Source organism: Macaca mulatta, chromosome 2, assembly GCF_049350105.2.
Source record: "Macaca mulatta isolate MMU2019108-1 chromosome 2, T2T-MMU8v2.0, whole genome shotgun sequence".
Taxonomy (NCBI): Eukaryota; Metazoa; Chordata; class Mammalia; order Primates; family Cercopithecidae; genus Macaca; species Macaca mulatta.
Window position 1 is genome coordinate 113,440,842 of NC_133407.1, and position 27,947 is coordinate 113,468,788.

Consider the following 27,947-nt stretch of genomic DNA (forward strand, 5'->3'; position numbering starts at 1 on the left):
CATTGAGTTCACTAATTTATGTCTAGAATTCAGAGCTGTGCCTTGTCTGTGGCATGTTGATGCAGTTTGCTAAGCCATCTCTCAATTTTAGGGGTTACTGGGTACCAAGAAGAGTGGAGAAGGTGGTACCATTTAGTTGTAAATGGATTGCATTTTAAATTTATAGGGAGTTAATTTTTTTATAGCTAGTGTAATACACACTGTATTTTAACTAGTATTTAAACATCTTTTGTATTGTGTTTACAGTTAATGAAATGCTACACGAATGTGACTTTTTGATTTTGCTTGGTACATAGCAAAGAAATCTGACCTTTAAATGTGTGCGTTCATAAGTATTGATGCTCCAGTTGAAAATTCTGTTACTAGTACATTTTCTTTTTTTTCCTTTTTTCGAAATGGAGTCTCACTCTGTCACCCATGCTGGGGTGCAGGGGTACGATCTCAGCTCACTGCAGCCTCTGACTCCCATGTTCAAGTGATTCTCCTGCCTTAGTCTCCCAAGTAGCTGGGACTACAGATGTATGCCACTACGCCTGGCTAATTTTTGTGTGTTTTTTTAGTAGAGATGGCATTTCACCATGTTGGCCAGGCTGATCTCAAACTCCTGACCCCAAGTGATCCACCTACCTCAACCTCCCAAAGTGCTGGGATTATAAGTGTGAGCCACTGCACCTGCCACTAGTAAATTTTCATTTGGATTGGCAGTCTGCAAGATTTTATTACTTACATTCAACAGATGTTCTCATTCATTATTTTGAAGCTTGGAGTTCCAATGAAAAATTTAGGTAGAGAACTGAGTTTAGAAAATCCGGCTGGGCGCGGTGGCTCACGCCTGTAATCCCAGCACTTTGGGAGGCCGAGACGGGCGGATCACGAGGTCAGGAGATCGAGACCATCCTGGCTAGCACAGTGAAACCCCGTCTCTACTAAAAAATACAAAAAAATTAGCCGGGCGAGGTGGCGGGCGCCTGTAGTCCCAGCTACTCGGGAGGCTGAGGCAGGAGAATGGCGTGAACCTGGGAGGCGGAGCTTGCAGTGAGCTGAGATCCGGCCACTGTACTCCAGCCTGGGTGACAGAGCGAGACTCCGTCTCAAAAAAAAAAAAAAAAAAAAAGAAAGAAAATCCATATAATGTTTAGTAAAACTAGTATTTCATAAATGCTGAATGACAGAGATCCTTATTTTCTCTTCAGTGGTCTTTAAATTAAAACAGCTGTGTGATGTTGGGTATTTTTTTTCTTTTAAAAATACAAAGGATTAGATCAGTTGTCAGCAAACTACAGCTGATAACCTGTTTTTGTAAATAAAGTTTTATTGGAAAACAGCAGCTCTTCTTGTTAGCAGATTGTGTATGGCTGCTTTCAAGCTATAATGGCAGAATTGAATAGTTGTAACAGAGATTGTATAACCCACAAAATCCAATATATTTACGAACTGGCTCTTCGTGGAAAAAGTTTCCTGACCTCTCATCTAGATCAATGAGGTTGTACGTTAACATTTAAAAATATTTAGGTTGTAATCTATCCTCTTATTACTTATATTTATGGGTAACCATTTTGTAAGTAAGGATATTTCTTATAGAATTAACGTGATTTAGGTAAGCATTCAGAAATGTTAGGTAAATTTAGCTCTGTTGTCTAACTTTTTTCAAATTTAGAACGTTTGTCTTTGACTTGTTTAAACTTATTTAAAATTATATCTTCCCACCTTAATTTTAGTTTAAATGTAAGTCATTATATGCTGTTTTTTAAGATCTTTGACCAGGAGGGAGACACAGTTTTTGGGAACTAATTTGAACCAAAAAAGATACAGGAAAATGATTTTGTTACATTTCCTTTGAACTTTTCTTTTAAAATTTGTTTTTATTTGGTTAAAAATAGTTTTCATAACTACTGATATTTTATATTAGTAGAATGGTTTCTTGATTAGTCTGTATAAAATACAGATCTAAGAACCCTGCTACAGTAAGTTACTCTAAATCTATTTGGTCTTAATTTAGAAGGGTGAGAGATAATCCTTAGGCTGTGTTGGATGTGTTCTTGTCAGAAAACATGTGGATTTCATACCTCAGTCCTCATCTCATGAGTGTCTGATGAAGCTTAAATCTTCCTGCAAGAGAGTTGAATTGATTTTAAACATGGGAGACATTGTATTTAGTGGTAACATCTTAATTTTAGTGTTAAATTGTATTGCTTAAGAAGAACATCTAAACTTGCTCCTCTTTTTTTTTTTTTTTTGAGATGGAATCTCGCTCGTCACCCGGGCTGGAGTATAGTGACGCGATCTTGGCTTGCTGCAAGCTCTGCCTCCCGGGTTCACGCCATTCTCCTGCCTCAACCTCCCGAGTAGCTGGGACTACAGGCACCCGCCACCATGCCTGGCCAATTTTTAAATATTTTTAGTAGAGATGGGATTTCACTGTGTTAGCCAGGGTGGTCTCGATCTCCTGACCTTGTGATCCGCCCGCCTCGGCCTCCCAGAGTGCTGGGATTATAGGCGTAAGCCACTGCGCCCGGCCAACTTGCTCCTCTTATCATGAACAACATAGACATAACTAGTGTTAATGGGAGTCAGTGGAAGTCATCATGTTCTGAAAATCCATTAAATGTACATCATTCTAGCATTTAGGTTAATGTTATTAAATTCCTATTACTTTAAGAAAGGGTTGGCTGGGCATGGTGGCTCACGCCTGTAACCCTAACCCTTGGGAAGACTGAGATGGGTGGCTCACCTGAGGTCAGGAGTTCAAGACCGGCCTGGGCAACATGGTAAAACCCCATCTCTACTAAAAATATAAAAATTAGCTGGACATGGTGGCATGTGCCTGTAATCCCAGCTACTCGGGAGGCTGAGGCACGAGAATTGCTTGAGCCCAGGAGGCGGAAGTTGCAGTGAACCGAGATCGCGCCATTGCATTCCAGCCTGGGCAACAGAGCGAGACTCCGTATCAAAAAGAAGAAAAGAAAAGAAAAAGAAAAAGAAAGGATTTGGCATTGCAATTATTTCTCTTGAGCTGAGTGACCCAGACTCAGTTGTCCTTTGAATTTTACTATGGTAGTGCAGTCTGAGCTCAGAAGGGCCTTATGATAGACCCTGTATGTTCTGGGAGGCAAGAATTGAGCTGGTATTAATATCTTAATGCTTTTGTTTTAATGCTGAATAACAGATGACCCTTCAGGTCTTTTCATGTTTTCCTTTTTCATGTCTCCCTACCTAGGATCCCAGGTGCCTAATTGCCTACTTAAACTAGTTGAGGGAATCTTGGACTGAAGCCAAAACATGTAAAATGTCCTGAAATTTAGGCAAAGGAAAGAAATTGGGTAGGATGAAAGATTAGGTCACATCTTGTTTATCTCTTGAGTTCTGTAAATTGAGAATGTAAATTTAATACTTATGCCTATTTTTAAAATGCATTTTATTGCCATGAAAAAGTAGCATGAGACATTGAAATACGGAATATCAGCTTCTTCATTTGGGTCATGGGGATCATGCTTTAAGGCCTAATGCTCTCTCTAGGTCCCTCTCAGCATTAAGCCCCTGGATGCTGTTGCGTGGCTTAAATGACTTGCATATGCTTTGTGGCATGATTCATACTACCTTCTATGATACCCTTGGGTAGTTAAATAGGACCCAGGTTAGAGTGTTTCTTGGTGGAGCCACTGCAGAACTGGGATTTAGATGCAGCCAGGGCTGATGCTCAGCTGGTGAACACTGGTATGCTTGTTCCTACTGGTGATTTACAACCAGTGTTCCCTTTGGGCCTGCATCCATTTTGATTGGGTGGTGTCCATGCTGTATCTGTAATAAAATATTTTGGAATGTTAGTTACCACTGGATGCAGCAGTGAGAAAGATACCTCCTGAAACTTACTGTAAGAAATTTACAGTGCATTGATTTTTCTGATATATAGGAATCGTCATGTTGACCTTGGAATTCTTAAGTTCCCTGGCTGTAGGAAATGGAAATTTTTGTAGCATGTCACCATTGTTAGCTTATTTGGTATTGCGGATTTTCCCTGTTGCAGGACTGGGTGAAAGCTTTTTCTGCAGCAGTCATGTTGAAAACCTTGTGTTGACTTTCCTCGTGTTCTGAAATGGGAGCATAAAAGTTTACTCCGCCACTTCGTCTTAAAATAGCAAAACTTTGCTGTTTTCTGCAGATCTAGGACCTTGTTACAGAACTCTGCCAAAAAAAAAAAAAAATGTTTACAGAAGAATGTGCTGTGATTAGAGAAGAATATGCTGGTGTGTAGATTTCAAACTCTCTGGACAATATGAATAACACTGTCTTTGTTTCTACAGTGGGAGCCAAGAAGAAAGGTTTGCTCCCGGGTGGAACAGGGATTATCCTCCTCCTCCCCTTAAGAGTCATGCTCAAGAGAGACACTCTGGCAACTTTCCTGGCAGAGATTCACTTCCCTTTGATTTCCAGGGGCATTCGGGGCCTCCTTTTGCAAATGTAGAGGAGCATTCTTTCAGCTATGGAGCTAGAGACGGACCGCATGGTGACTATCGAGGAGGGGAGGGACCTGGACATGATTTCAGGGGGGGAGATTTTTCGTCTTCTGATTTCCAGAGCAGAGATTCATCACAGTTGGACTTCAGGGGTAGGGACATACATTCTGGGGATTTTCGGGATAGAGAAGGACCACCTATGGACTATAGGGGTGGAGATGGTACTTCTATGGATTATAGAGGTAGGGAGGCACCTCATATGAACTACAGAGACAGGGATGCTCACGCTGTTGACTTCAGAGGTAGGGATGCTCCTCCATCTGACTTCAGGGGCCGGGGCACTTATGATTTAGATTTTAGAGGCCGAGATGGATCCCATGCAGATTTTAGGGGAAGGGATTTATCAGATTTGGATTTTAGGGCCAGAGAACAGTCCCGTTCTGATTTTAGGAATAGAGATGTATCTGATTTGGACTTCAGAGACAAAGACGGAACACAAGTAGACTTTAGAGGCCGAGGTTCAGGTACTACTGATCTAGACTTTAGGGACAGGGATACGCCACATTCAGATTTCAGAGGTAGACACCGGTCTAGGACTGATCAGGATTTTAGGGGCAGAGAGATGGGAACTTGTATGGAATTTAAAGATAGGGAGATGCCCCCTGTGGATCCAAATATTTTGGATTACATTCAGCCCTCTACACAAGATAGAGAACATTCTGGTATGAATGTGAACAGGAGAGAAGAATCCACACATGACCATACGATAGAAAGGCCTGCTTTCGGCATTCAGAAGGGAGAATTTGAGCATTCAGAAACAAGAGAAGGAGAAACACAAGGTGTAGCCTTTGAACATGAGTCTTCAGCAGACTTTCGGAACAGCCAGAGTCCAGTTCAAGACCAAGATAAGTCACAGCTTTCTGGAGGTGAACAGCAGAGTTCAGATGCTGGTCTGTTTAAAGAAGAAGGCGGTCTGGACTTTCTTGGGCGGCAAGACACTGATTACAGAAGCATGGAGTACCGTGATGTGGATCATAGGCTGCCAGGAAGCCAGATGTTTGGCTATGGCCAGAGCAAGTCTTTTCCAGAGGGCAAAACTGCCCGAGATGCCCAACGGGACCTTCAGGTATGTTGATTGAGTGGACTGCTTTTTTTTTTTTTTTTTTTTTTTTTTTAAATAAATGTGGAGTCTCACTCTTTCGCCCAGGCTGGAGTGCGGTGGCGCGATCTCGGCTCACTGCAAGCTCCACCTCCCAGGCTCACACCATTCTCCTGCCTCAGCCTCCCGAGTAGCTGGGACTACAGGTGACCGCCACCAGGCCCAGCTAATTTTTTTTTTTGTATTTTTAGTAGAGACAGGGTTTCACTGTGTTAGCCAGGATGGTCTCGATCTCCTGACCTTGTGATCCGCCTGCCTTGGCCTCCCAAAGTGCTGGGATTACAGGCGTGAACCACTGCGCCTGGCCTTTTTTTTTTTTTTTTTAAATAAGACTTTTGTGAAGGGTGAAATTTATTTATGTATGTATTTATTTATTTATTTTTGAGACGGAGTCTTGCTCTGTCACCCAGGCTGGAGTGCAGTGACATAATCTCAGCTCACTGCAACCTCCACCTCCCAGGTTCAAGCAGTTTTCCTGCCGCAACCTCCTGAGTAGCTGGGACTACGGGCATGTACCACCATGCCTGGTTAATTTTTGTATTTTTGGTGCAGATGGGATTTCACCATGTTGGCCAGGCTGGTCTCGAACCCCTGACCTCGTGATCTGCCCACCTCGACCTCCCAAAGTGCTGGAATTACAGGCATGAGCCACCGTGCCTGACCAATTTATTTATTTAAAAATTTTTTTCATTTTATTTTTATCCTTGCACAACCATTAGAAAGCAAAATTTGTATTCAGGAGTGGAATGTAGGAATGTAAATCTCTAGAGAAAAGGCCTTTAGCTCAGATCATATATATATATTTTCTTCTTTTCTTTCTGCTTCACTTTCCATTTATATATATGTGTGTGTATATATGAAGGAACTATATATATATATATTTGAGACAGGGTCTCACTTTGTCACTCAGGCTGAAGTGCGGTGGTATAATCATGGCTCCTTGCAGCCTTGACCTCTCAGGCTCAAGCAATCCTCCCACCTCAGCCTCCTGAGTAGCTGGAACTACAGGTGTGTGCCAGCCTCCATGCCTGGCTAGTTTTTTTTTTCCCCTTGGAGAATGAGTCTCACTCTCGTTCAGTGTGGAGTGCAATGTTGTGATCTCGGCTCACTGCAATCTCTACCTCCCAGGTTCAAGGGGTTCCCCCGCCCCAGCCTTCCAGGAAGCTGGGACTACAGGTATATGTCACCATGCCTAGTTAATTTTTTTTTTTTTTCTTTTTTGAGATGGAGTCTCGCCCTGTTGCCTAGGCTGGAGTGCAGTGGCGCGATCTTGGCTCACAGCTACCTCCGCCTACCGAGTTCAAGCAGTCTTCCTGCCTCAGCCTCCTGAATAGCTGGGACTGTAGTCGTGCACCACCACATCTGACTAATTTTTGTATTTTTTTGTAGAGATGAGGTTTAGGTATGTTACCTAGACTGGGCTGGAACACCTGATCTCAAATGATCCACCCTTCTCAGCCTCCCAAAGAGCTGGGATTACAGGCATGCAGCACCATGCCTGACCAGCAATTTTGTATTTTTTTGTAGACACAAGATTGCAACGTATTATCCAGGCTGGTTTCAAATTCCTGGGTTCAAGCAGTGCCCCCTCCTTAGCTTCCCAAAGTGCTGGGATTACAGCAGTAAGCCACTGCCCCTACCCTTTTGATGTGTGTTTATTCATTATTTTGTTTTATGGTGCTGATTTATATGCCTTGGGATAATTTAGTTTGAAAGTATATGTCTTTGGGAGTTGACTCTTGCAACTCTTGCTTAGTTAGACCTGTGATCGTTTAGGGATCATTTTCTTATTTAAATTTGTTGAGATAATACTTAGGAGTCTCCCTAGTCCTGAGGAGCTAATATTAATGTGAGGAGCTGATATTAATGTTGCAACTATCCTCTTGCAGCTAACGTAATTAACTTAAATGTTAAAACTTCTTGATATATGATCTAAGCAAGGAGGGTTATATTTGTAATTTTACAATGAAGGTATTCTCTTTTAAAGTAGATTTGGCCCGGTACAGTGGCCTATGCTTGTAATTTCAGCACTTTAGGAGGCTTAAGTGGGAGGATCACTTGAGGCCAGGAGCTTGAGACCAGTGTGGTGCAACCTCAGGAGAGAATGTGACCGGGGAAAAGAAAAATAAGGCCAGGCACAGAGTGGCTCACGCCTGGTTATTAAAGTCTTATTCAGCCTGTAATCCCAGCACTTTGGGAGGCAAAGGTGGGCAGATCATTTGAGATCAGGATTTCAAGAATAGCCTGGTCAACATGGTGAAACCCCATCTCTACTAAAAATAACAAAATTAGGCCGGGCCTAGTGGCTCATGCCTGTAATCCCAACACTTTGGGAAGCCAAGGCAGGCAGATCATTTGAGATTGTGAGTTTGAGACCAGCCTGACCAACGTGGAGAAACCCTGTCTTTACTAAAAATATAAAATTAACTGGGCGTGGTGGTGCATGCCTGTAATCCCAGCTACTCTTGAGGCTGAGGCAGGAGAATCCCTTGAACCCGGGAGGCAGAGTTTGTGGGGAGGCGGAAGTGGCACTATTACACTCCAGCCTGAGCAGCAAGAGCGAAACTCCATCTGAAAAAAAACCAGAAACCAAAATTAGCCAGGTGTGGAGGCAGACATCTGTAATCCCAACTACTTGGGAGGCCGAGGCAGGAGAATTGCTTGAACTTGGGGGCGGAGGCTGCAGTGAGCTGAGATTGTGCCACTACACTCCAGCCTGGGTGACAGAGCGAGACTTTGTTTCAAAAGAAAAAAAAAAAAATTATCTAGTCATCTTCTCTCACCAGAGGTATGAAGTACTGCTAGTTTACACCCCATTTTCCAGCTCTCAGACCAGGGAAATTTTTCTTGTTTTTTTTTTGAGATGGGGGTCTTGCTCTGTCACCCAGGCTGGAGTGCAGTGGCACAATCTTGGGTCACTGAAACCCCTGCCTCCCAGGTTCAAGCGATTCTTCTGCCTCAGCCTCCTGAGTAGCTGGGACCACAGGCGCGCACAGCACAGTTGGCTAATTTTTGTATTTTTAGTAGAGACGGTTTCACCATGTTGCCCAGGCTGAGAAAATTACAGTTGTGAGAATATGTTAGTTTGTCTTTCTGGTTATTAAAGTCTTATTCAGTCTTGTGTCTCGTAATTTTTTGCTTTACTTTCTTTCTTTTTTTTTTTTTTTTTTTTTTTTTTTTGAGACGGAGTCTCCCGCTGTCGCCCAGGCTGGAGTGCAGTGGCCGGATCTCAGCTCACTGCAAGCTCCGCCTCCCGGGTTTACGCCATTCTCCTGCCTCAGCCTCCAGAGTAGCTGGGACTACAGGCGCCCGCCACCTCGCCCGGCTATTTTTTTTGTATTTTTTAGTAGAGACGGGGTTTCACTGTGTTAGCCAGGATGGTCTCCATCTCCTGACCTCGTGATCCGCCCGTCTCGGCCTCCCAAAGTGCTGGGATTACAGGCTTGAGCCACCGCGCCCGGCCGCTTTACTTTCTTTTTTTTTTTGAGACGGAGTCTTGCTCTGTCACCCAGGCTGGAGTGCAGTGGCTGGATCTCAGCTCACTGCAAGCTCCTCCTCTCGGGTTCACGCCATTCTCCTGCCTCAGCCTCCCGAGTAGCTGGGACTACAGGCATCCGCCACTTTGCCCGGCTAGTTTTTTTGTATTTTTTTTAGTAGAGACGGGGTTTCACCGTGTTAGCCAGGATGGTCTCGATCTCCTGACCTCATGATCCGCCCGTCTCGGCCTCCCAAAGTGCTGGGATTACAGGCTTGAGCCACGGCGCCCGGCCGCTTTACTTTCAAGACTCTTTCAGTGAGCCTTGGTCTTAGCACATTTACATTCTTGTGATTTAAAGTCACATTCTGGCACTCAGAACAATAGAGAAAATTTCATGTTGATTTGTATTTTGTACAGTAAAGTATATTTATTTGTGAAATAATTTTTCATTTTCAATTTAAGGATCAAGATTATAGGACTGGCCCAAGTGAGGAGAAACCCAGCAGGCTTATTCGATTAAGTGGGGTGCCCGAAAATGCCACAAAAGAAGAGGTAAGGCATGTCTTCTCTCCTGTTTCTCTGTGTCAATTAAAAATTAAAAAACCTTTTGGCCGGGCGCGGTGGCTCAAGCCTGTAATCCCAGCACTTTGGGAGGCCGAGACGGGTGGATCACGAGGTCAGGAGATCGAGACTATCCTGGCTAACACGGTGAAACCCCGTCTCTACTAAAAAATACAAAAAACTAGCCGGGCGAGGTGGCGGGCGCCTGTAGTCCCAGCTACTCGGGAGGCTGAGGCAGGAGAATGGCGTGAACCCGGGAGGCGGAGCTTGCAGTGAGCTGAGATCCGGCCACTGCACTCCAGCCTGGGCGACAGAGCGAGACTCCGTCTCAAAAAAAAAAAAAAAAAAAATTAAAAAACCTTTTAATTTGAGAAATAGATTCACAAGAAGGTGCAAAGAAATGCACAGAGAAGTCTTGTGTATTTTTCTCCCATCCTCCCTAAGTGTTAATATTTTGCACAACTGTGGTGTAGTATCTAAACCAAGAAACTGACCCTGGTATAATTCATGAAGTTTATTCAGATTAGTTTATTCAGATTTCACCATTTATACATGCAGTCACTGAGGTGAGGTTAAAAAAAATTATGACAAATGATTGTTCTCTTTAGACCTGATCACATCCTTTAGAGCATATTATTTCTGGAGTATGTACATAAGGATGCAGTTTATTTACAATAGTAAAAACTAGAAACTGCCTAACTGCCCGATAATCAAAGGATTGGCTGACTAAATTAAGTCTGAACTATGGCAGGGCTCACTCTGTGCCAGACATTGTGTGATACTTACAAGCATTAGTTCATTTAATTACCACATATTTAATATATTCACTCTAAATAGTAAGCATTATTGTATACCAGACATTGTTCTAGATACTGAGTGACACAGCAGTTTATATTATAAAGTCACTGCCTCCATGGATAATGAAAAAGCAAGCAAAAGGATTACACAATTTTAGTCAGAGAATAAATACTCTGAAGAAAACTAAAGTGCAGGCCAGGCATGGTAGCTCGGCCTGTAGCTCAGAGACAGAGTCTTGCTCTGTCGCCCAGGCTGGAGTGCGTGATGCGACCTTGGCGCACTGCAACCTCCGCCTCCCCAGTTCAAGCCATTCTCCTGCCACAGCCTCCCGAGTAGATGGGACTACAGGCACACACCACCACGCCCAGCTAATTTTTGTACTTTTAGTAGAGACGGGAGTTTCACCATATTGGTCAGGCTGTTCTCGAACTCCTGACCTCAGGTTATCTCCCTGCCTCTGCCTCCCAAAGTGCTGGGATTACAGGTGTAAGCCACCGCGCCCAGCCCATTTTTAATTTTTTTGAGGCAGCGTCTCACTTTGTTGCCCATGCTGTAGTGCATTGGCACAATCACGGCTCACTGTAGCTTCTACCCCTTGGGTTCAATTGATCCTACCACCTCAGCCTCCTGAGTAGCTGGGACCACAAGTGTGCATGCTAATGGGGCTGTTTTCTGTATTGTGTAGTTAGGGAGGCATCACTGAGGAAGAGGCATTTGAGCCCAGGCCTGAATGCAGTGAGAGAACAGTTCATTTGAATATGGGGAAATGAACTGCCCAGGCAGTTCATGCTGAGGAAGTGCTGTGGCCCTGGACTGTAATGAACCCAGTATATCATTTTATGTTTAACACATGAGAAACTGGACACTAAAAGGTTACACAGCAAGTGAGTGGAGAGCTTGGAAGGCACACAGTATGATTTCAGAGCTTGAGCCTTTGAAGGTTATGCTCTTCTGCTTTTCTTTTTTTTTCTTTTGAGACAGTTTCACTCTGTCGCCCAGGCTGGAGTGGGCGCGATCTCGGCTCACCGCAACTTCTGCTGCCAGGGTTCAAGCGATTCTCCTGCCTCAGCCTCCCAAGTAGCTGGGATTACAAGCGCCTGCCACTGCACCCGGCTAATTTTTATATTTTTAGTAGAGATGGGGTTTCACCATCTTGGTCAGGCTGATCTTGAACTCCTGACCTCAAGTGATCCACCCGCCTCAGCCTCCCAAAGTGCTGAGATTACAGGCATGAGCCACTGCACCTGGCATTTTTTTTTTTTTTTTTTTGAGACAGAGTCTTGTTCTTTTGCCCAGGCTGGAGTGCAGTGGCACAATCTTGGGTCACTGAAACCTCTGCCTCCCGGGTTCAAGCAATTCTCCTGCCTCAGTCTCCTGAGTAGCTGGGACTACAGGCAAGTGCCACCACGCCCGGCTAATTTTTTGTATTTTTAGTAGAAATGGGGTTTCACTGTTTTAGCCAGGATGATCTCGATCCCCTGTCCTTATGATCCGCCTGCCTCAGCCTCCCAAAGTGCTGGGATTACAGATGTGAGCCACCGCTTCTGGCCCTGCTTTTCTTATGTACCTGAGTATTTTAAAATATTTATTTATTTATTTATTTATTGAGACAGGGTACTCCAGACTGGCTCAATCAAGGCTCACTACAGCCTCAAACTTGACCCAATCAAGGCTCACTACAGCCTCAAACTCACTACAGCCTCAAACTTGACCCAATCAAGGCTCACTACAGCCTCAAACTCCTGGGCTCAAACTATCCTCCCGAGTAGCTGGGATTATAGGTGTGAGCCACTACTCCTGGCTAATTTTTTTTTTTTAATTTTTACTTTTATATTTTATTTATTTATTTATTTATTTATTTATTTATTTAGAGACGGAGTCTCGCTGTCACCCAGGCTGGAGTGCAATGGCGCGATCTCGGCTTGCCGATCTCGGCTCACTGCAAGCCCCGCCTCCTGGGTTCACCCCGTTCTCCTGCCTCAGCCTCCCAAGTAGCAGGGACTACAGGCGCCGCCACCACGCCCGGCTAGTTTTTTATATTTTTAGTAGAGACGGGGTTTCACCGTGTTAGCCAGGATGGTCTCGATCTCCTGACCTCGTGATCCACCCATCTCGGCCTCCCAAAGTGCTGGGATTACAGGCGTGAGCCACTGCGCCCGGCCAATTTTTTGTATTTTTTAGTAGAGACGGGCTTTCACCATGTTAGCCAGGATGGTCTTGATCTCCTGACCTCGTGATCTGCCTGCCTCAGCCTCCCAAAGTTTAGGATTACAGGCGTGAACCACTGCGCCTGGCCCCCTTTTTTTTTCTTTTGAGACGGAGTCTCCCTCTGTCGCCCAAGCTGGAGTGCAGTGGCCGGATCTCAGCTCACTGCAAGCTCCGCCTCCCGTTCATGCCATTCTCCTGCCTCAGCCTCCCGAGTAGCTGGGACTACAGGCGCCGCCACCTCGCCCGGCTTGTTTTTTGTATTTTTCAGTAGAGATGGGGTTTCACCGTGTTAGCCAGGATGGTATCGATCCCCTTACCTCGTGATCCGCCCTTCTTGGCCTCCCAAAGTGCTGGGATCACAGGCTTGAGCCACCATGCCCGGCCTTTTTTTTTTTTTAAGATAGAGTCTTTTTTTTTTTTTTTTTTTTGAGGCGGAGTCTCGCTCTGTCGCCCAGGCTGGAGTGCAGTGGCCGGATCTCAGCTCACTGCAAGCTCCACCTCCCGGGTTTACACCATTCTCCTGCCTCAGCCTCTGGAGTAGCTGGGACTACAGGCGCCCGCCACCTCGCCCGGCTAGTTTTTTATATTTTTTAGTAGAGATAGGGTTTCACCGTGTTAGCCAGGATGGTCTCGATCTCCTGACCTCGTGATCCGCCTGTCTCGGCCTCCCAAAGTGCTGGGATTACAGGCTTGAGCCACCGTGCCCGGCCTAAGATAGAGTCTTGCTCTGTTGCCCAGGCTGGAATGCAGTGTCATGATCTCCGCTCACTGCAGCCTCAGCCTTCCATGTTCAAGTGTTTCTCCTGCCTCAGCCTTCCGAGTAGCTGGGATTACAGGCGTGTGCCACCACACCCGGCGGCTAATTTTTGTATTTTTAGTAGAAATGGGGTTTCACCATGTTAGCCAGGCTGGTCTCGAACGCCTGACCTTAGGTTATCCACCCGCCTTGGATTCCCAAAGTGCTGGGATTACATGTGTGAGCCACCATGTGGCTACCATGTGAGCCACCATGTAGTCTCCTGGCTAATTAAGAAATTTTTTTTTTGTAGAGATAGGGTATCACTGTGTTGCCCAGGCTTGTCTCAAACATGTGGCTTTAAGCGATCCTCCCACCTTGGCCTCTCAAAGTGCTGAGATTATAGGCTTGAGCCACTGTATCCCACTGATTTTTGAATAATTATCTTCTACTCATTCAATATGTGAATGTCTTGAGTGTTCATAATTTAACTTTGCTTTTACAGAGTATCGTGGCTTTAAATTATGTATGATAAAAATCGTTAGGGAAAATCTAATATTCAGTGTTTGATTATGATTTGTGTCATTAGTGTAAATGCCATATTTTTGCAGATTCTTAATGCTTTTCGGACTCCTGATGGCATGCCTGTAAAGAACTTGCAGTTGAAGGAGTATAACACAGGTGAGTTTCTTAACTTGCATGTGGCCTTGGGTTAGGAGGAGTCAAGTCTCTGTCAGATCTCTGCATCATGTGCTACTTAAAATTTGTTTTAAGAAACAAATTTCTTAAAACAATTAAAATTTCCAGAAGCCTCCCGTTGGTGCCTCCAAATAACAACCAGCTTTAATCTTAGCTGTGGTTCTTTGTGGATGTTTGTCCACGCATGGGTGATGAGGATGCATGTTCCAGTTCTTCTGAATGCCTGTGATATATAGAGTGTCGCAGCAATTGCCCTGAATATATTTTATATAATTATTTAACTTGCTATGGATGTTCTTCATGGTGGTGGAATGTTTATGTTTGAGCCTAGTAGGATTTAATAAGCTTGCTGTATGTAAAACTTTACATTCATTGCTTCAGAGTAAAATTTATAACTTCCTAGAGAAATTGTACAAATTAGTGGTTTCTTTAATTTTCAGTTTTGCTTTGAGAATGGAGTCCTGTTACAGTTATTTTGTTGAAATCCATGAATAGATCCAGAAGAGCTTTCCCTTTGACATCTGTTCTGTGGTCTGAATGGTGGATTAAACTTTTCAGAATATCCTCCTAGTCGTATTTCACAGCACCAATTTCAGTCATTTCCTTTACATCTTACTACAGTGAAAGTAGGCAAAGGTGAAATGTCAAGAACTCAAGGTTTTTGACCAATATTTTTAGAACTATGTATAATAATAAGTGGTTTAAAAATAAAGGTAATCTTTAGGTGACCTATTTTGCAGAATTTTAAATGGAAGAGAATAGAGCATGAGTCTTCACAGAACTTAGAATTTCAGTAATTTAGTTAAAGACATCTTCAAGTAAGAACATGTCATATTTTGAGGATATAATTTACTATTAGCAGTTTATCATGGGATAAAAATTTTGCATTAACTAGATAACTTCTTCAGAATGCTTCTGCAGAGGAAAATTGTCCACAAAATAAATTTTGGTGTTTGAAAGAATACGGTATTAAGTCCAGAAATAATTTGTTCTGTAATTTGAGAACAAGCTCAGGAAGTGTTATTTCTCAGAGAGCCAATTATTTTTTTGTTTTAAAAACATGAACCCTGAATTTGTGGAAACATGACTAAGAGTAGATATATTGTTCTTCTTGGTATCTCACTTTTGTTGGTTATATTTATTTTTTGCATATGCCTCATACATGCTTTCTTTGGGAACTCAAAGTAGAATTTACAGGCTGGAGATGCTTTTTAACTCTCAGGATGATAACCTCAGTCTGGTTTCATGAACTGTGCTTTCATTAAGTATTGATATGTTTGGAAAGAAGATGTCTTAATATTTAAATAGCCGTTCAAACTCCAGTTTCTTTAGTATTCGTTGACTTTCTAATTGTCAAATTTGTCAGCACAGTAGAAATTGTATTAACATATAGGGTCTAGAGAGGAAGTTCTTAAATTTGCTGATTGTGGTAGCTATTAGAATTGGCAGACTGAAGACATTGGTACACATGGGAAATCATTCAAGACAGTGCTTGAAAATAAAACGAGAAACACCTTTCAGCAAATGCAGTCTTTTCTTGGCATTCTATTAAGTTGTGTTTTTTGTTTGTTTTCATTTTTTAGTGAAATGATTGGATTACCAGTTTCATATTATCTGTATTACATCTCTATGTGACAAATAGGATGAACTTTTGACAATATCAGCCAGATCATGTTACTCCCATGTCTAAAACCCTCTTAGGGCATTCATCTTCACTTGGAAGAAATTCCCAACTTCTTGTTTTGTCTTACAAACCCATGCATGAGCTGACCCTTGGCAGTCTGATCTCATTCAGTACTACTCTCCACCTACTCTATTTTACTGTAGACACACTGAGCTTTTCTCTTGTCTTTGACCCATACAAACTTCTTTCTGTGTCAGGGTCTTTGTACTGCTCTTCCCTCTGATCTTTACTTGTCTTCTGGGGTCTAGTTCTTGGCTTCAGTTTCACCTCTCTGAGGCCTTGTGTCACCCTCAAATCTGAAATCATCTGGTAGTTGTTTTCCATCATATCCTTGTTTGGATCTATCACTGATATTTTTCTCAGTGGATTTATCACTGATTGGATATTTCTATCACTGGTATTTTTCAGTTGGGTCTATCACTGATCTATCACTGGTCACTGATTGGATTGAATCTGTCAGTGGTATTGGATCTATCACTGATACTTTTCTCAGTGGTTTTGTGTATCTTATTTCTCTCACTAGAGAGGAATGTCAGCAGGAGCCTTATTCCTTCTTGTTTCCACCAGTGACTGACATTCAGTAGGTTCTCTGTATACATGGAATAGATTATTATTTATGATGTTTGTGAAGAGCAGCTGTGATTTCCCCTCAGGTGAGGAGCATTAAAGGGTAGTGTATGTTTCACAGCAGTGCAGCTTAGGTCTTACATATCTGCTAAAGAATATGTCTTGGAACAATCAGATGTTCTGAGAACTATAGTGTTTACTGTTAAAAGATCATATGTGGTAGTCAGGCATGGTGTTGCACACCTGTAGTCCTAACTACTTGGGAGTCTGAGATGGGAGAATTGCTTGAGCCTAGGAGTTTGAGGTCAGCCTGGGCAACATAGCAAGACCTTGTCTCTTAAAAAGAAAAAGAAAAAAAAATGTGAATCTTAGTAGTAACAGTGACTTAAATTTTTTTTTTATAAGAGAAAGAGTCTTACTCTCTTGCCCAGGTTGGAGTTCATTGGTACAATCATAGCTTACTATAACCTCAAACCCCTGGGCTCAAGTGATCCTTCTGTCTCAACCTCCAAAGTAGTTAGGACTACAGGTGTGCACCATGCCAGGCTAATTTTTAAACTTTTTGTAGAGGCGCAGTCTCACTATGTTGCCCAGGCTGGTCTCGAACTCCTGGGTTCAAGTGATTCTCCTGCCTCATCTTCCCAAAGTGCTGGGATTACAGATGTGAACCAGTATGTCCACCCAAAAAGGTGACTTTCATAGGTGAAAACTGGCAGTCAATATTTTAGGCTGAGTGATGACCTGCAGAGACCATGCAGGATGGATATTGCTCATAAGAGGAGAATTGTGGAGTACAGTCTGTCCTTTTAGTTGATGTAATGGAGGGCTGATCTATAACACGGGAGAGAAGATTAATGCCTCTTCATTGACTCTAGTAATGTATTAGTGTGATTTTTGTCTCCTCTAGAGCTGTATAAGTACAGGGTCACAATTTTATATAGAAACTATGAGGTTAAATGAGCTTATGAATTTTTCAAGTTATAGAAATGTAATTTACATAGATCATATAGAAATTATATCTTCCAGGGGAATGTGTACTGAGACATAATATGCTGCAAAATTATTAATATTGTCACTAAGAGGAGTAAATAAAGACTAAAGCGACTCATTATGGTGTAGGCCAGGACTTGCCTCAAAATGACTTTGTTGAAGTTTACCAAAAAACTTGACATTTATGGGATTTTGGAATTGTAGATAAGAGATTTTGGACCTATATGTGTTCTGTATATTTGAATTTTTCTTTTGCCATTTACAAATACATTATAACCCCATGAACTGTAAATTATCTTGAGTTACATGATTATTTCTGGAAAAAGTACCAGAAGTAAAATGTCTTTTGGTGACTAGACAAACTCTAGTATATGTATAAAATGGAATACTGCTCAGCAATAAAGAAGAAACTACTGATGCACCCAACAACATGGATGAATCTCAATGGCAATATGCTGAGTGAAAGAAACTAGACTCATAAGGATATATACACTGCCATAAGGAGGAATGAAATACTGATGTATGCTACAACTTGGATGAACCTTGAAAACAATATGAAAGAAGCCAGACACAAAAGACCAAATATTGTACAATTCAGTTTATATGAAATATCTAGAGTAGGCACACCCATAGAGATAGAAAGCAGATTGGTGGTTGCCAGGGGCTGGGGGAATGGGGAATGCCTCACTAATGGTTATAGTACTTCTTTTGGGCTGATAAAAGTGTTCTGGAACTAGGTAGTAGTGATGGTTGCACAACATTGTGAATGTACTTAATGCTTCTGAATTGTACACTTTAAAACGGTGCATTTTATTTGATGTGTATTTGCTTACAATTTTTTTTTTTTTTTTTTTTTTTGAGATAGAGTCTTGCTCCCGTCACGCAGGCTGGAGTGCAGTGGCACAACATCGGCTCACTGCAACCTCCACCTCCCGGGTTCAAGCGATTCTCCTTCCTCAGCCTCCCAAGTAGCTGGGATTACAGGTGTGTGCCACCACACCTGGCTAATTTTTCGTATTTTTAGTAGAGATGGGGTTTCGTCTTGTTGGCCAGGCTGGTGTTAAACTCCCGACCTCAGATGATCCACCTGCCTGGGCCTCCCGAAGAGCTAGCATTACAGGTGTGAGCCACTGCGCCCAGTCAGCTTACAATTTTTTAAAAAAGGCCACATACTAGATGTGTATGTGTGATTTCACTTATGTGACATTCTGAAAAAGGGAAAATTTTAGGGATTGGAAATAGTGGTGGCCAGGGTATTGGGGGAGGAGTTAACTATGAAGTGGAAGCATGAGGGAATTTTGGGGCATAATGGAATTGTTTTATATATTGATTGTGGTAATGATGTATCAATATTAAATTCACTGAGTTGATAACTACTGTGGTTATGTTAGAGAATATCTTTTTTCTTTTCTTTTTTTCTTTTTCTTTTTTTTTTTTTTTTTTTTTGAGACGGAGTCTCGCTCTGTCGCCCAGGCTGGAGTGCAGTGGCGCGATCTCGGCTCACTGCAAGCTCCGCCTCCCGGGTTCATGCCATTCTCCTGCCTCAGCCTCCCGAGTAGCTGGGACTACAGGCGCCCACAACCGCGCCCGGCTAATTTTTTGTATTTTTAGTAGAGACGGGGTTTCACCGTGGTCTCGATCTCCTGACCTTGTGATCCGCCCGCCTCGGCCTCCCAAAGTGCTGGGATTACAGGCGTGAGCCACCGCGCCCGGCCTTTTTCTTTTTTTTTTAAACGGAGTCTCATTTTGTCACTCAGTCCGGAGCGTAATGGTGTGATCTCGGCTTCCTGCAACCTCTCCCTCCTGGGTTTAAGCAATTCTCCCTGCCTTAACCTCTGGAGTAGCCGCGATTACAGGCACCTGCCCCCACTCCTAGCTAATTTTTCTAGTTTTTAGTAGGGACGGGGTTGCACCATGTTTAACAGGCTGATCTTGAACTCCTGACCTCAAGTGATCTGCCCGCCTCGGCCTCCCAAAGTGCTGGAATTACAGACGTGAGCCACCATGCGCAGCTGAGAGCATCTTCATTCTTAGAAAATACATAGTGAAGTTTTTAGAAATAAAGTACTGTGATGTATGCAACTTTCTCTCATGGTTTTGAAAAAAATACTTGCTATAAATGGAGAAGGGAGGAAGAGAGTAATGATAAAGTAGATGGATCACAATGTTATTAATAGTTGAATCTGGGGCCAGATGCAATGGGTCACGCCTGTAATCCCAACATTTTGGGAGGCCAAGGTGGGCAGATCACCTGAGATCAGGAGTTTGAGACCAGCCTGGACAGCTTGGTGAACGAAACCTGTGTACTGAAAATACAAGAATTAGCCGGGTGCAGTGGCGGGTGCCTGTAATCCCAGCTACTCGGGAGGCTAAGGCAGGATAATCACTTGAACTCAGGTGGCGGAGGTTGCAGTGAGCCAGGATCATGCCATTGCACTCTAGCCTGGGCGACAGAGCAAGAATCCATCTTAAAAAAATAAAAATAAAAAAAATAAGGTTGAACCTGGGTAAAGCATATATGAATCTTTTTCCTGTACTATTATTATTGCAATTTTTTTTGTAAATTGGAAATTATTTCCAATAAAAAGTTGAAAAACTGACAAAGCTGATTTATTTTATTTTTTATTTTTTTTTGAGACGAAGTCTTGCACTGTCACCTGGGCTGGAGTACAGTGGAGCGATCTTGGTTCACTGCAACCTCCGCCTCCCGGATTCAAGCGATTCTTCTGCCTCAGCCAACCCAGTAGCTGGGATTATAGGCACCTGCCAACATGCCCGGCTAATTTTTTGTATGTTTTAGTAGAGACGGGATTTCACCATGTTGGCCAGCCTGGTCTCAAACTGACCTCATGATTAGCCTGCCTCAGCCTCCCACAGTGCTGGGATTACAGGCATGAGCCACTGCGTCTGGCCTATATTTTATTTTTAAATGATCAGCAGAAACCTTGTAAGCTGAAGACTACAATGAACAGCTTCTATCAACAAGTAAACTATAGAGCAGTTGTTCTCAGAGTGGATCCTGGACCATCATCATCTCTTTACCACCTGGGAACTTGTTGGAAATCCAAGTTCTTAAGGGCCATCCTAAACCTACTGAATCAGAAACTCTGGGGTGGTGCCCAGTAGTCTGTGCTTTTAAGAAGTCCTCCTGATAATTTTAATGTACCCTGAGGACCACCGGCAGTAAACTGTTTAGATTCTTTATTCTTGAACTTTTGCATAGTTTAAAAGTGACTTAATTAGCAAGTGGACCTTCTGTAAGTAGACAGAGTTAATGCTTATGTGCTTTAGGAGCCAATGCTGATCACATGCCTTGCCTACCTAATATCAGTTCTCCTGCTCTGCATAGCAGGAGGAGCTATAGTAGTGTTGGTACTATCTTATGACTTCAGTTATATGTAACTAAGGACATATAACTTAGTTGTTTTTTCTGTTTATATATAGTACACTTCCTCCAGAAATCTTGGAATGGTTGTAGGTCTTCTCATTCACACAGTGTTTCTGTGACATATTAATGCAGGCAGAATTGCTTTTGATTTTTAGGTTTATTTGCATAGTACGTAGTATATAAGCTTGCTGTGATATTTTTCCAAAGGGATTTAATATCATTTAAGCAAAAATGATATAGCTTCTGGATTATGTTTCCTAATAAGGCTCAAACATAGAAAGAAATTATAGTAACTGAAGTGCTACAGAATTACTTTAGTACTGGTTTATTAATTAATGTCACAAAGTTACAGGATTACCAAGGTGGTGTTAGTAGGAAGAAGCAATATCTTGCTTTAGTCTATCAGTGTTCTTGTGGTGAATGGTCAGTTTCTGCATTCTTGAAAAGGAAAATTCTTGGAAAGTGGGTGTTTGCAATGACTAGGTCAGTCACTTGGTCTGCTGCCTGGCATTTTGGGTCTACTGAAAGTGACATTGTAGCAAAGGCCCTATACCTTCTGCATTTCTTTCTTTTCTTTTTTTCTTTTTTCTTTTTTTTTTTTTTTTAAGTAGAGACAAGGTCTTGCTTTGTTGCCCAGGCTGCCCTTGACCTCCTGTCAAGCAGTCCTGTCACCTTAGCTTCCTGAGTAGCTGGGACTACAGGCGTGTACCACCATGAGTGGTTAATGTAAATTTTTTGTTTTTTGAGACAGTTTCACTCTTGTTGCCCAGGTTGGAGTGCAGTGGCATGATCTCGGCTCACTATAGCCTCTGCGTCCTGGGTTCAAGCGATTCTCCTGCCTCATCCTCCCAAGTAGCTGGGATTACAGGCTCCTGCCACCACACCCAGCTAATTTTTTGTATTTTTGTAGTAGAGATGGGGTTTCATCATGTTGGCCAGGCTGGTCTCGAACTCCCGAGCTCAGGGGATCCACCTGCCTTGGCCTCCCAAAGTGCTGGGATTACAGATGTGAGCCACCATGTCTGGCCTATTTTTTAATTTTTTTGAGACAGAGTCTCCCTCAGTCACCCAGGCTGGAGTGCAGTGGTGCAATCTCAGTTCACTGCAACCTCCGACTCCTGAGTTCAATTCTCCTGCCTCAGCTTCCCTGGTAGCTGGGATTACAGGTGCCCACCACCACGCCCAGCTAATTTTTTTTTTTTTGAGACAGAGTCTTGCTCTGTTGCCCAGGCTGGAGTGCAGTGGCGCGATCTCGGCTCACTGCAAGCTCTACCTCCCGGGTTCACACCATTCTCCCGCCTCAGCCTCCCAAGTAGCTGGGACTACAGGCGCCCGCCACCTCGCCCAGCTAATTTTTTGTATTTTTAGTAGAGACGGGGTTTCACCATTTTAGCCAGGATGTTCTCAATCTCCTGACCTCGTGATCCGCCCATCTCGGCCTCCCAAAGTGCTGGGATTACAGGCGTGAGCCACCGCGCCCGGCCCCAGCTAATTTTTGTTGGCTGGCCTAGGGAAGAATCTGTGATTCAGTGCTGCAGGGATCAGGTGACCCTGGTGAGAGAGGTTCTGGAACAAGGGTTAATTTGGTCATTTTTGGAATGACCTGGGATTTGGCTTATTTATTTTATTTTTAAAATTTCCCGCTGGGCACAGTGGGAAATACCTGTAATCCCAGCACTTTGGAAGGCCGAGGCCAGTGAATCGCTTGAGCTCAGGAGTTCGAGACCACCCTGGGCAACATGGTGAAACTCCATCTCTCCAAAAAAATACAAAAAAATTAGCTGGACATGGTGGTGCATACCTGTAGTCCCAGCTACTTAGGAGGCTAAAGCAGGAAGATCAGTTGAGCTAGGGAGATGAGGGTGGAGGTTGCAGTGAGCCAAGATCATGCCACTGCACTCCAGCATGGGCAACAGAGAGAGACCCTGTCTCAAAAAAATAAAATGGTGAATGTAAAATAAAATGGTAGCTCATGCCTATAATCCCAATACTTTGGGAGGCCGAGGTGGGTGGATCACTTGAGGCCAGGAGTTACAGACCAGCCTGGTCAACATGGCAAAACCCCATCTCTACTAAAAATACAAAAACTAGCCGGGCTGGTGGTATATGCCTATAATCCCAGCTACTTGGGAGGCTGAGGCAGAGGTCGCAGTGCGCTGAGATCACACCACTGCACTCCAGACTGGATGACAGAGTGAGACCCTGTCTGAACATCACATCACATCACATCACATCACATCACATCACATCACATCACATCACATCACATCGTAACGTAACATAATGTAACATATAAATTTTCAAGGCAGAAATCTTGTAGTCAGCCTTACTGTTTGTTGACAAGGACATGGTCCTGAGCGCAGAAATCTCGGCAGTTGATAAAGCCAAGAAGACAGATACTAATTAAAGAAGTTTCCAGATTTTGCATCTTCTGGCATCTCAGCTAAATGGCTCTGAGGAAGAGGATACCACTTACCAGTTTTGAGACACAGACAGGTTATATTCTCTTCCTCAAAACCATTTAGCTGAGATGGAATTTGCCTCTCTGAGGTTGGGGAAGGTGTTTGAACTCTGTTTACAGCCCTCTGTCAGTTCCACTGCCTTGCCGAGTTCTCTCACCCTTCTTTAGATAGAATTGCTGTTGGCTTCTGTGTCCTCACTTACCTCTTTTGCCAAATGCTCAGGTAGCTTTGGCTGAGTCTTCCAGGTTTGATAAGGCTGTATAGGGCTTCCTGTGCCTTTTGGTAGCTAGAAGTCACTGAAGAGGTACTTCTGCTAGAGTGGCAAGAAGAAAAGGGTCATTACTCAGCTTGTATAGTGCAGGGGCTGCTTGACTCCCAGCTTCAGTCTAGGCAGGGGAGTTTATTTATACAGTTACCTTAAATGAGCACCAGATAGAGGCCATCTATAAAAACTGTTTACAGGATTTAAAAATACATTGACATTGGCTTTTGCCTTTAACCTTCTGCTTGCAACAGAACATCTGATGAGACCTATGCTGCTCACCGTTTCTAGGTTACATTCTGTACCCTTGCAGTGTAAATTAATTTTTGCGTGGTTCCATGTTTCTTGCTTAGGTTATCTCTTAGGTCTTCTGTCTGATTTAAATGTAAGCCTTCTTAGGACTAGATAGTGGTGATGGTTGCACTACTTTGTCAATATATCACTGAATTGTATGTATTTACTCTTTTAAGAATGAGTTTTTGGTATGTGAATTATGTCAATTTTTATTTATTTATTTATTTATTTTTTGAGATGAAGTTTCACTCTTGCCCAGGCTGAAGTGCAGTGGTGCAATCTCAGCTCACTGCAACCTCTGCCTCCTGGGTTCAAGCGATTCTTCTGCCTTAGCTTCCCGAGTACCTGGGATTACAGGTGCATACCACTACGTAGGCCTGGCTAATTTTTGTATTCTGTATTTTTTTTTTTTTTTTTTTTTTTTTTGAGACGGAGTCTCGCTCCATTCCCCAGGCTGGAGTGTAATGGCATGATCTCGGCTGACTACAACCTCCGCCTCCCGGGTTTAAGCGATTCTTCTGCCTTGGCCTCCCAAGTAGCTGGGACTACAGGTGCATGCCACCATACCACGCCTAGCTAATTTTTTGTATTTTTATTAGAGACGGGGTTTCACCGTGTTAGCCAGGATGGTCTCGATCTCCTGACCTCGTGATCCTCCCGCCTCAGCCTCCCAAAGTGCTGGAATTATATAGTGAGCCACCATGCGTGGTAAATTATATCAATTTTAAAAAACCTTTTTGAAAATTGGTTAAGTCATGTAAATATTGATTTCTTAAAGGTGTTTTCATAAGTACAGAGAATATTCAAAGTTTCAGCAAAAACGTTAACAGCCCACTGATTGGTACTTATACCTTGCTGGTATAATTCATAATTGATTGTTCTTAGTCTCAGTTCAGTACATTGTGCTATGTGTAGAAAACGTTGTATTTTCATTTTTAAAAATTATTATTATTATTTTGAGATGGAGTCTGACTCTGTCTCCCAGGCTGGACTGCAGTGGCACGGTCTTGGTTCACTGGCAACCTCCACCTCCCAGATACAAGTGATTCTTCTGCATCAGCCTCCTGAGTAGCGGAGATTACAGGCACCCGCCACCATGCCTGGGTAATTTTTTTTTTTTTTTTTGGTAGAGACAGGGTTTCACCATGTTAGCCAGGCTGATCTTGAACTCCTGACCTCAAGTGATCCATTTGCCTCAGACTCCCAAAGTGCTGGAATTACAGATGTGAGCCATTGCGCCCAGCCCATTTTAAAAAATTAAACCGGCCAGGTGCGGTGGCTCACGCCTGTAATCCCAGCACTTTGGGAGGCCGAGGCGGGCGGATCATGAGGTCAGGAGATTGAGACCATCCTGGCCAACATGGCGAAACTCCGTGTCTACTAAAAATACAAAAATTAGCTGGGTGTGGTAGTCCCAGCTACTCAGGAGGCTGAGGCAGGAGAATTGCTTGAGCCCAAGAGGCAGAGGTTGCAGTGAGCTGAGATTGTGTGCCATTGCACTCCAACCTGGATGACAGAGCAAGACTCCGTCTCAAAAAAAAAAGAAAAGTATAAGGAGTATTCACATTTCTATGAGATCTGTAAATTTAGGTTAGAAAATTTAGTTAGCTATGTTTTGTAATAGTCATATAAATAAGCACAAAGACCCTCCATCCTTCTTTCCAGCACGTGACAGTGGAAGAAAAGGGTAATAAAGTAGATTTTTTGTTACTCTCATTGGTAAAAATAAATCTGTCCATGAGAAGGTTAACACTGAGTTTACCATCTTGATGATTCCATATGGTTCCTAGCAATTCTGATCTCAGGGTTGGTGGGCAGAATGTTTAGGTCTCTGGGTAGAATATCTTCTGTGCCTTTTCTGTGAATTGTAAAATTACATTTGGGAAATAAAGAAAAAAAATCCCTGATTATCCCACTACAGCAATACAACCACTGTAATCATTTTGGTATGCAGTTGTGTTGCATTATGTGAATTTTCTGATTTTTGTATGTCCACCTGTGCTCATTTGAACTGTATCCCCTCCCCACTTCCCACACCCTGTTTTCTCACTCCTGGAGTGAGCCTGGGCAGTGGGGATGAGACTTGCTTGTGGCTTCAGTTTGTTTCCTTTTCTAAGTTTCTCTGAGTGGGCATTCACTGTGCTGGCTGTGATTCTGTTATTTAAAGCAATATATTTTCATACCTTATGGCCCTTAAATGCAAGCCAACCTCTTCATCTGGTGTCAACCAAAGGAAAAGTGATTTGTTGCAGCGCTGGAGGACAAACTGGCAATGTTGGACTTACCTAAATTGAAAGATGGTATGTTGTTCTTCACCTTGGGGTCTTCAAGTATGATTTTGACAGTGCATGGTTTTTATCTCACATGCTGACTTTTGTCTTTAACCCCTGAGTTAGATGCAATTTAATTCCAGTCCTTTTTCCTATATACATTTTACATAATTATCCATAAGGGTATGTTCATTTTTAAGGCTCTTAAAATATACTATATCAAGTATCTTTCCATATTGCTATACAATTTTTGTAGCCGTCATTTATAACGGGACATTTTAGTTTTCATCTTTTCAGAAGAATTTTGGGAACTGGTATAATCAGCTCCTGAGAATGCTTTCTAATTTGCATACTCAGGTCTACTCACAATAGTTCTGCCATAGATATTTTAAAATAGAAGCAACTGTTATGCTGCTAAGTTGAATATTTCTTAACTAGGCTTATTAACAGGGGCATAGATGTATGTTTTCAGGCATATGGGACTCTTTCTGTAACTGAGCTTGTAGAGTTTAGAATTAAGATTATTTAAGTTAGTCTGTGATCTTGTTGAAGAGTGAGAGGCTAGAGTGTAGTGGTTAAAAACATCAACTTGAATCTGGACTGCATTTAAAACTCAGTATTGGTATTTACTTGGTTACTTTGACCAATTTATCTATCCTTTCTTTGCCTTCTTCTCCATGGCTAAAATCAGGCTAATAATATTTACCTCATAAGATAGTATTGTGAATATTAAATCAGTATATACAAAGTATTTAGAATAAAATCTTGAACCAACAAGTTCTATGTAAATATTACTTACTTTCATTGTCTATTTTTCTAATTGCTGAAAATCCTTATGGCACAACCATGAGTCTTGAACACACAAAATACCTTTTTTTTTTTTGTAAACGTTTTAGACAGTATAGTTAAACCTTAAATTTCTGTTCTTGTTTGATAGCTAAAGTTTCAGTCAGAATAAATTTAGTGTTGGGCTTGTGAATATAATATTAAATCTGAAGTATGTTGTCAACATACGGTATTGCAGGGTTGATGTCTAGAAATGCTATATTAGATTCCCATAATGTTTTCTGTATCTTTTTCTTCCCAGTGTCTACTTGTCCTTTAGCAAAGTATGAACATTGTCATGAATCTTTTCTCTCTCTGTCCACAGTTTCTGTGTGCGTCTCTGGGCCACAGTAGTTACTTCTTTAAGCACAGAAAGGAAACTTAGAGCTTTGCCAGTTTTGGTGTTTGTTCCCTATGTTTTTCATCCGGGCAGCTATGGGGAGGGTTGCTTTCCACACATCTGGGTACTCCACTGATATGTTCTGTAGAAGTAATCAACACACTCGAGAGTACACCTGCTTGTTCCGTGGCTAACCCTTTCTGATTGTGGACATACATTTGAGTGTTTGCAGTGGATATTTGGTGCTAACAGGTGTCTTAGTTCCTTCTGTTATTCTATAATGTTTCCCAAGAATATTCAGAATTGTTTATAAAATGCAGAGTGATTTATGTATTAGGAGTTCACTGAGTTTGACCAAGAAGATTCACTTGAAAGGAATTAAGTAACAAAACAGTTTCCATTGTTAATAGGATATGCACGCTGTTTCTCTAAAGTACTTTTATTTCTTCAGAGTTATTAAGCAGAGGAGACTGATTTTGTGGTAAGTTTGGAGGGGTTAGTTTTAATCCATGTTGGTCAAAGTCGTGAAAGTAGATTAGAAAATCTGTTTCTCATCCTACAGTAGTGCTGAGGTTTCTAGTAGATTGTTTTTCTTCTTCCTAGTCATTTTCTGAAACTCGAAGCAAGGATCAACCCATACCATTGTAATGTTTCATAGTGAACTTGGAGTATTTAACAAGTCTAAAATCAAAGTTTATTATTAGTAGTAAAACATTTTAAAGCCATTCATTTCATGTGACAAGGAATTTTAACTCATTTCACCAAATGTGGT

At 42.5% G+C, this 27,947-nt stretch overlaps 1 protein-coding gene and 1 long non-coding RNA gene across 40 annotated transcripts in view; one reads left to right on the forward strand and one right to left on the reverse strand.

The window, feature by feature from the left end:
• Positions 1 to 27,947, forward strand: part of RBM6 (RNA binding motif protein 6) — a 124,131-nt gene that overhangs the window by 22,600 nt on the left and 73,584 nt on the right. For 16 of the 39 annotated variants that reach the window (XM_077992637.1, XM_077992655.1, XM_077992635.1 and 13 more), the window contains 3 exons: positions 4,302 to 5,580; positions 9,554 to 9,643; positions 14,006 to 14,075. The exons of 5 other annotated variants lie outside the window; for them this stretch is intronic. In XM_077992637.1, the coding sequence (XP_077848763.1) occupies positions 4,302 to 5,580; positions 9,554 to 9,643; positions 14,006 to 14,075 (1,439 nt within the window). Of the gene's footprint in view, positions 1 to 4,024; positions 5,581 to 9,553; positions 9,644 to 14,005; positions 14,076 to 27,947 lie in introns of all 39 variants that reach the window. 18 more of the 39 variants (XM_077992658.1, XM_077992640.1, XM_077992641.1 and 15 more) reach the window with 3 other exon arrangements.
• On the reverse strand, positions 2,128 to 4,204 carry LOC144339197 (uncharacterized). The gene is made up of 2 exons (XR_013413956.1): positions 2,841 to 4,204; positions 2,128 to 2,332 (listed from the first exon to the last, which is right to left on the reverse strand). It is a non-coding gene; the product is annotated as an uncharacterized LOC144339197 (long non-coding RNA).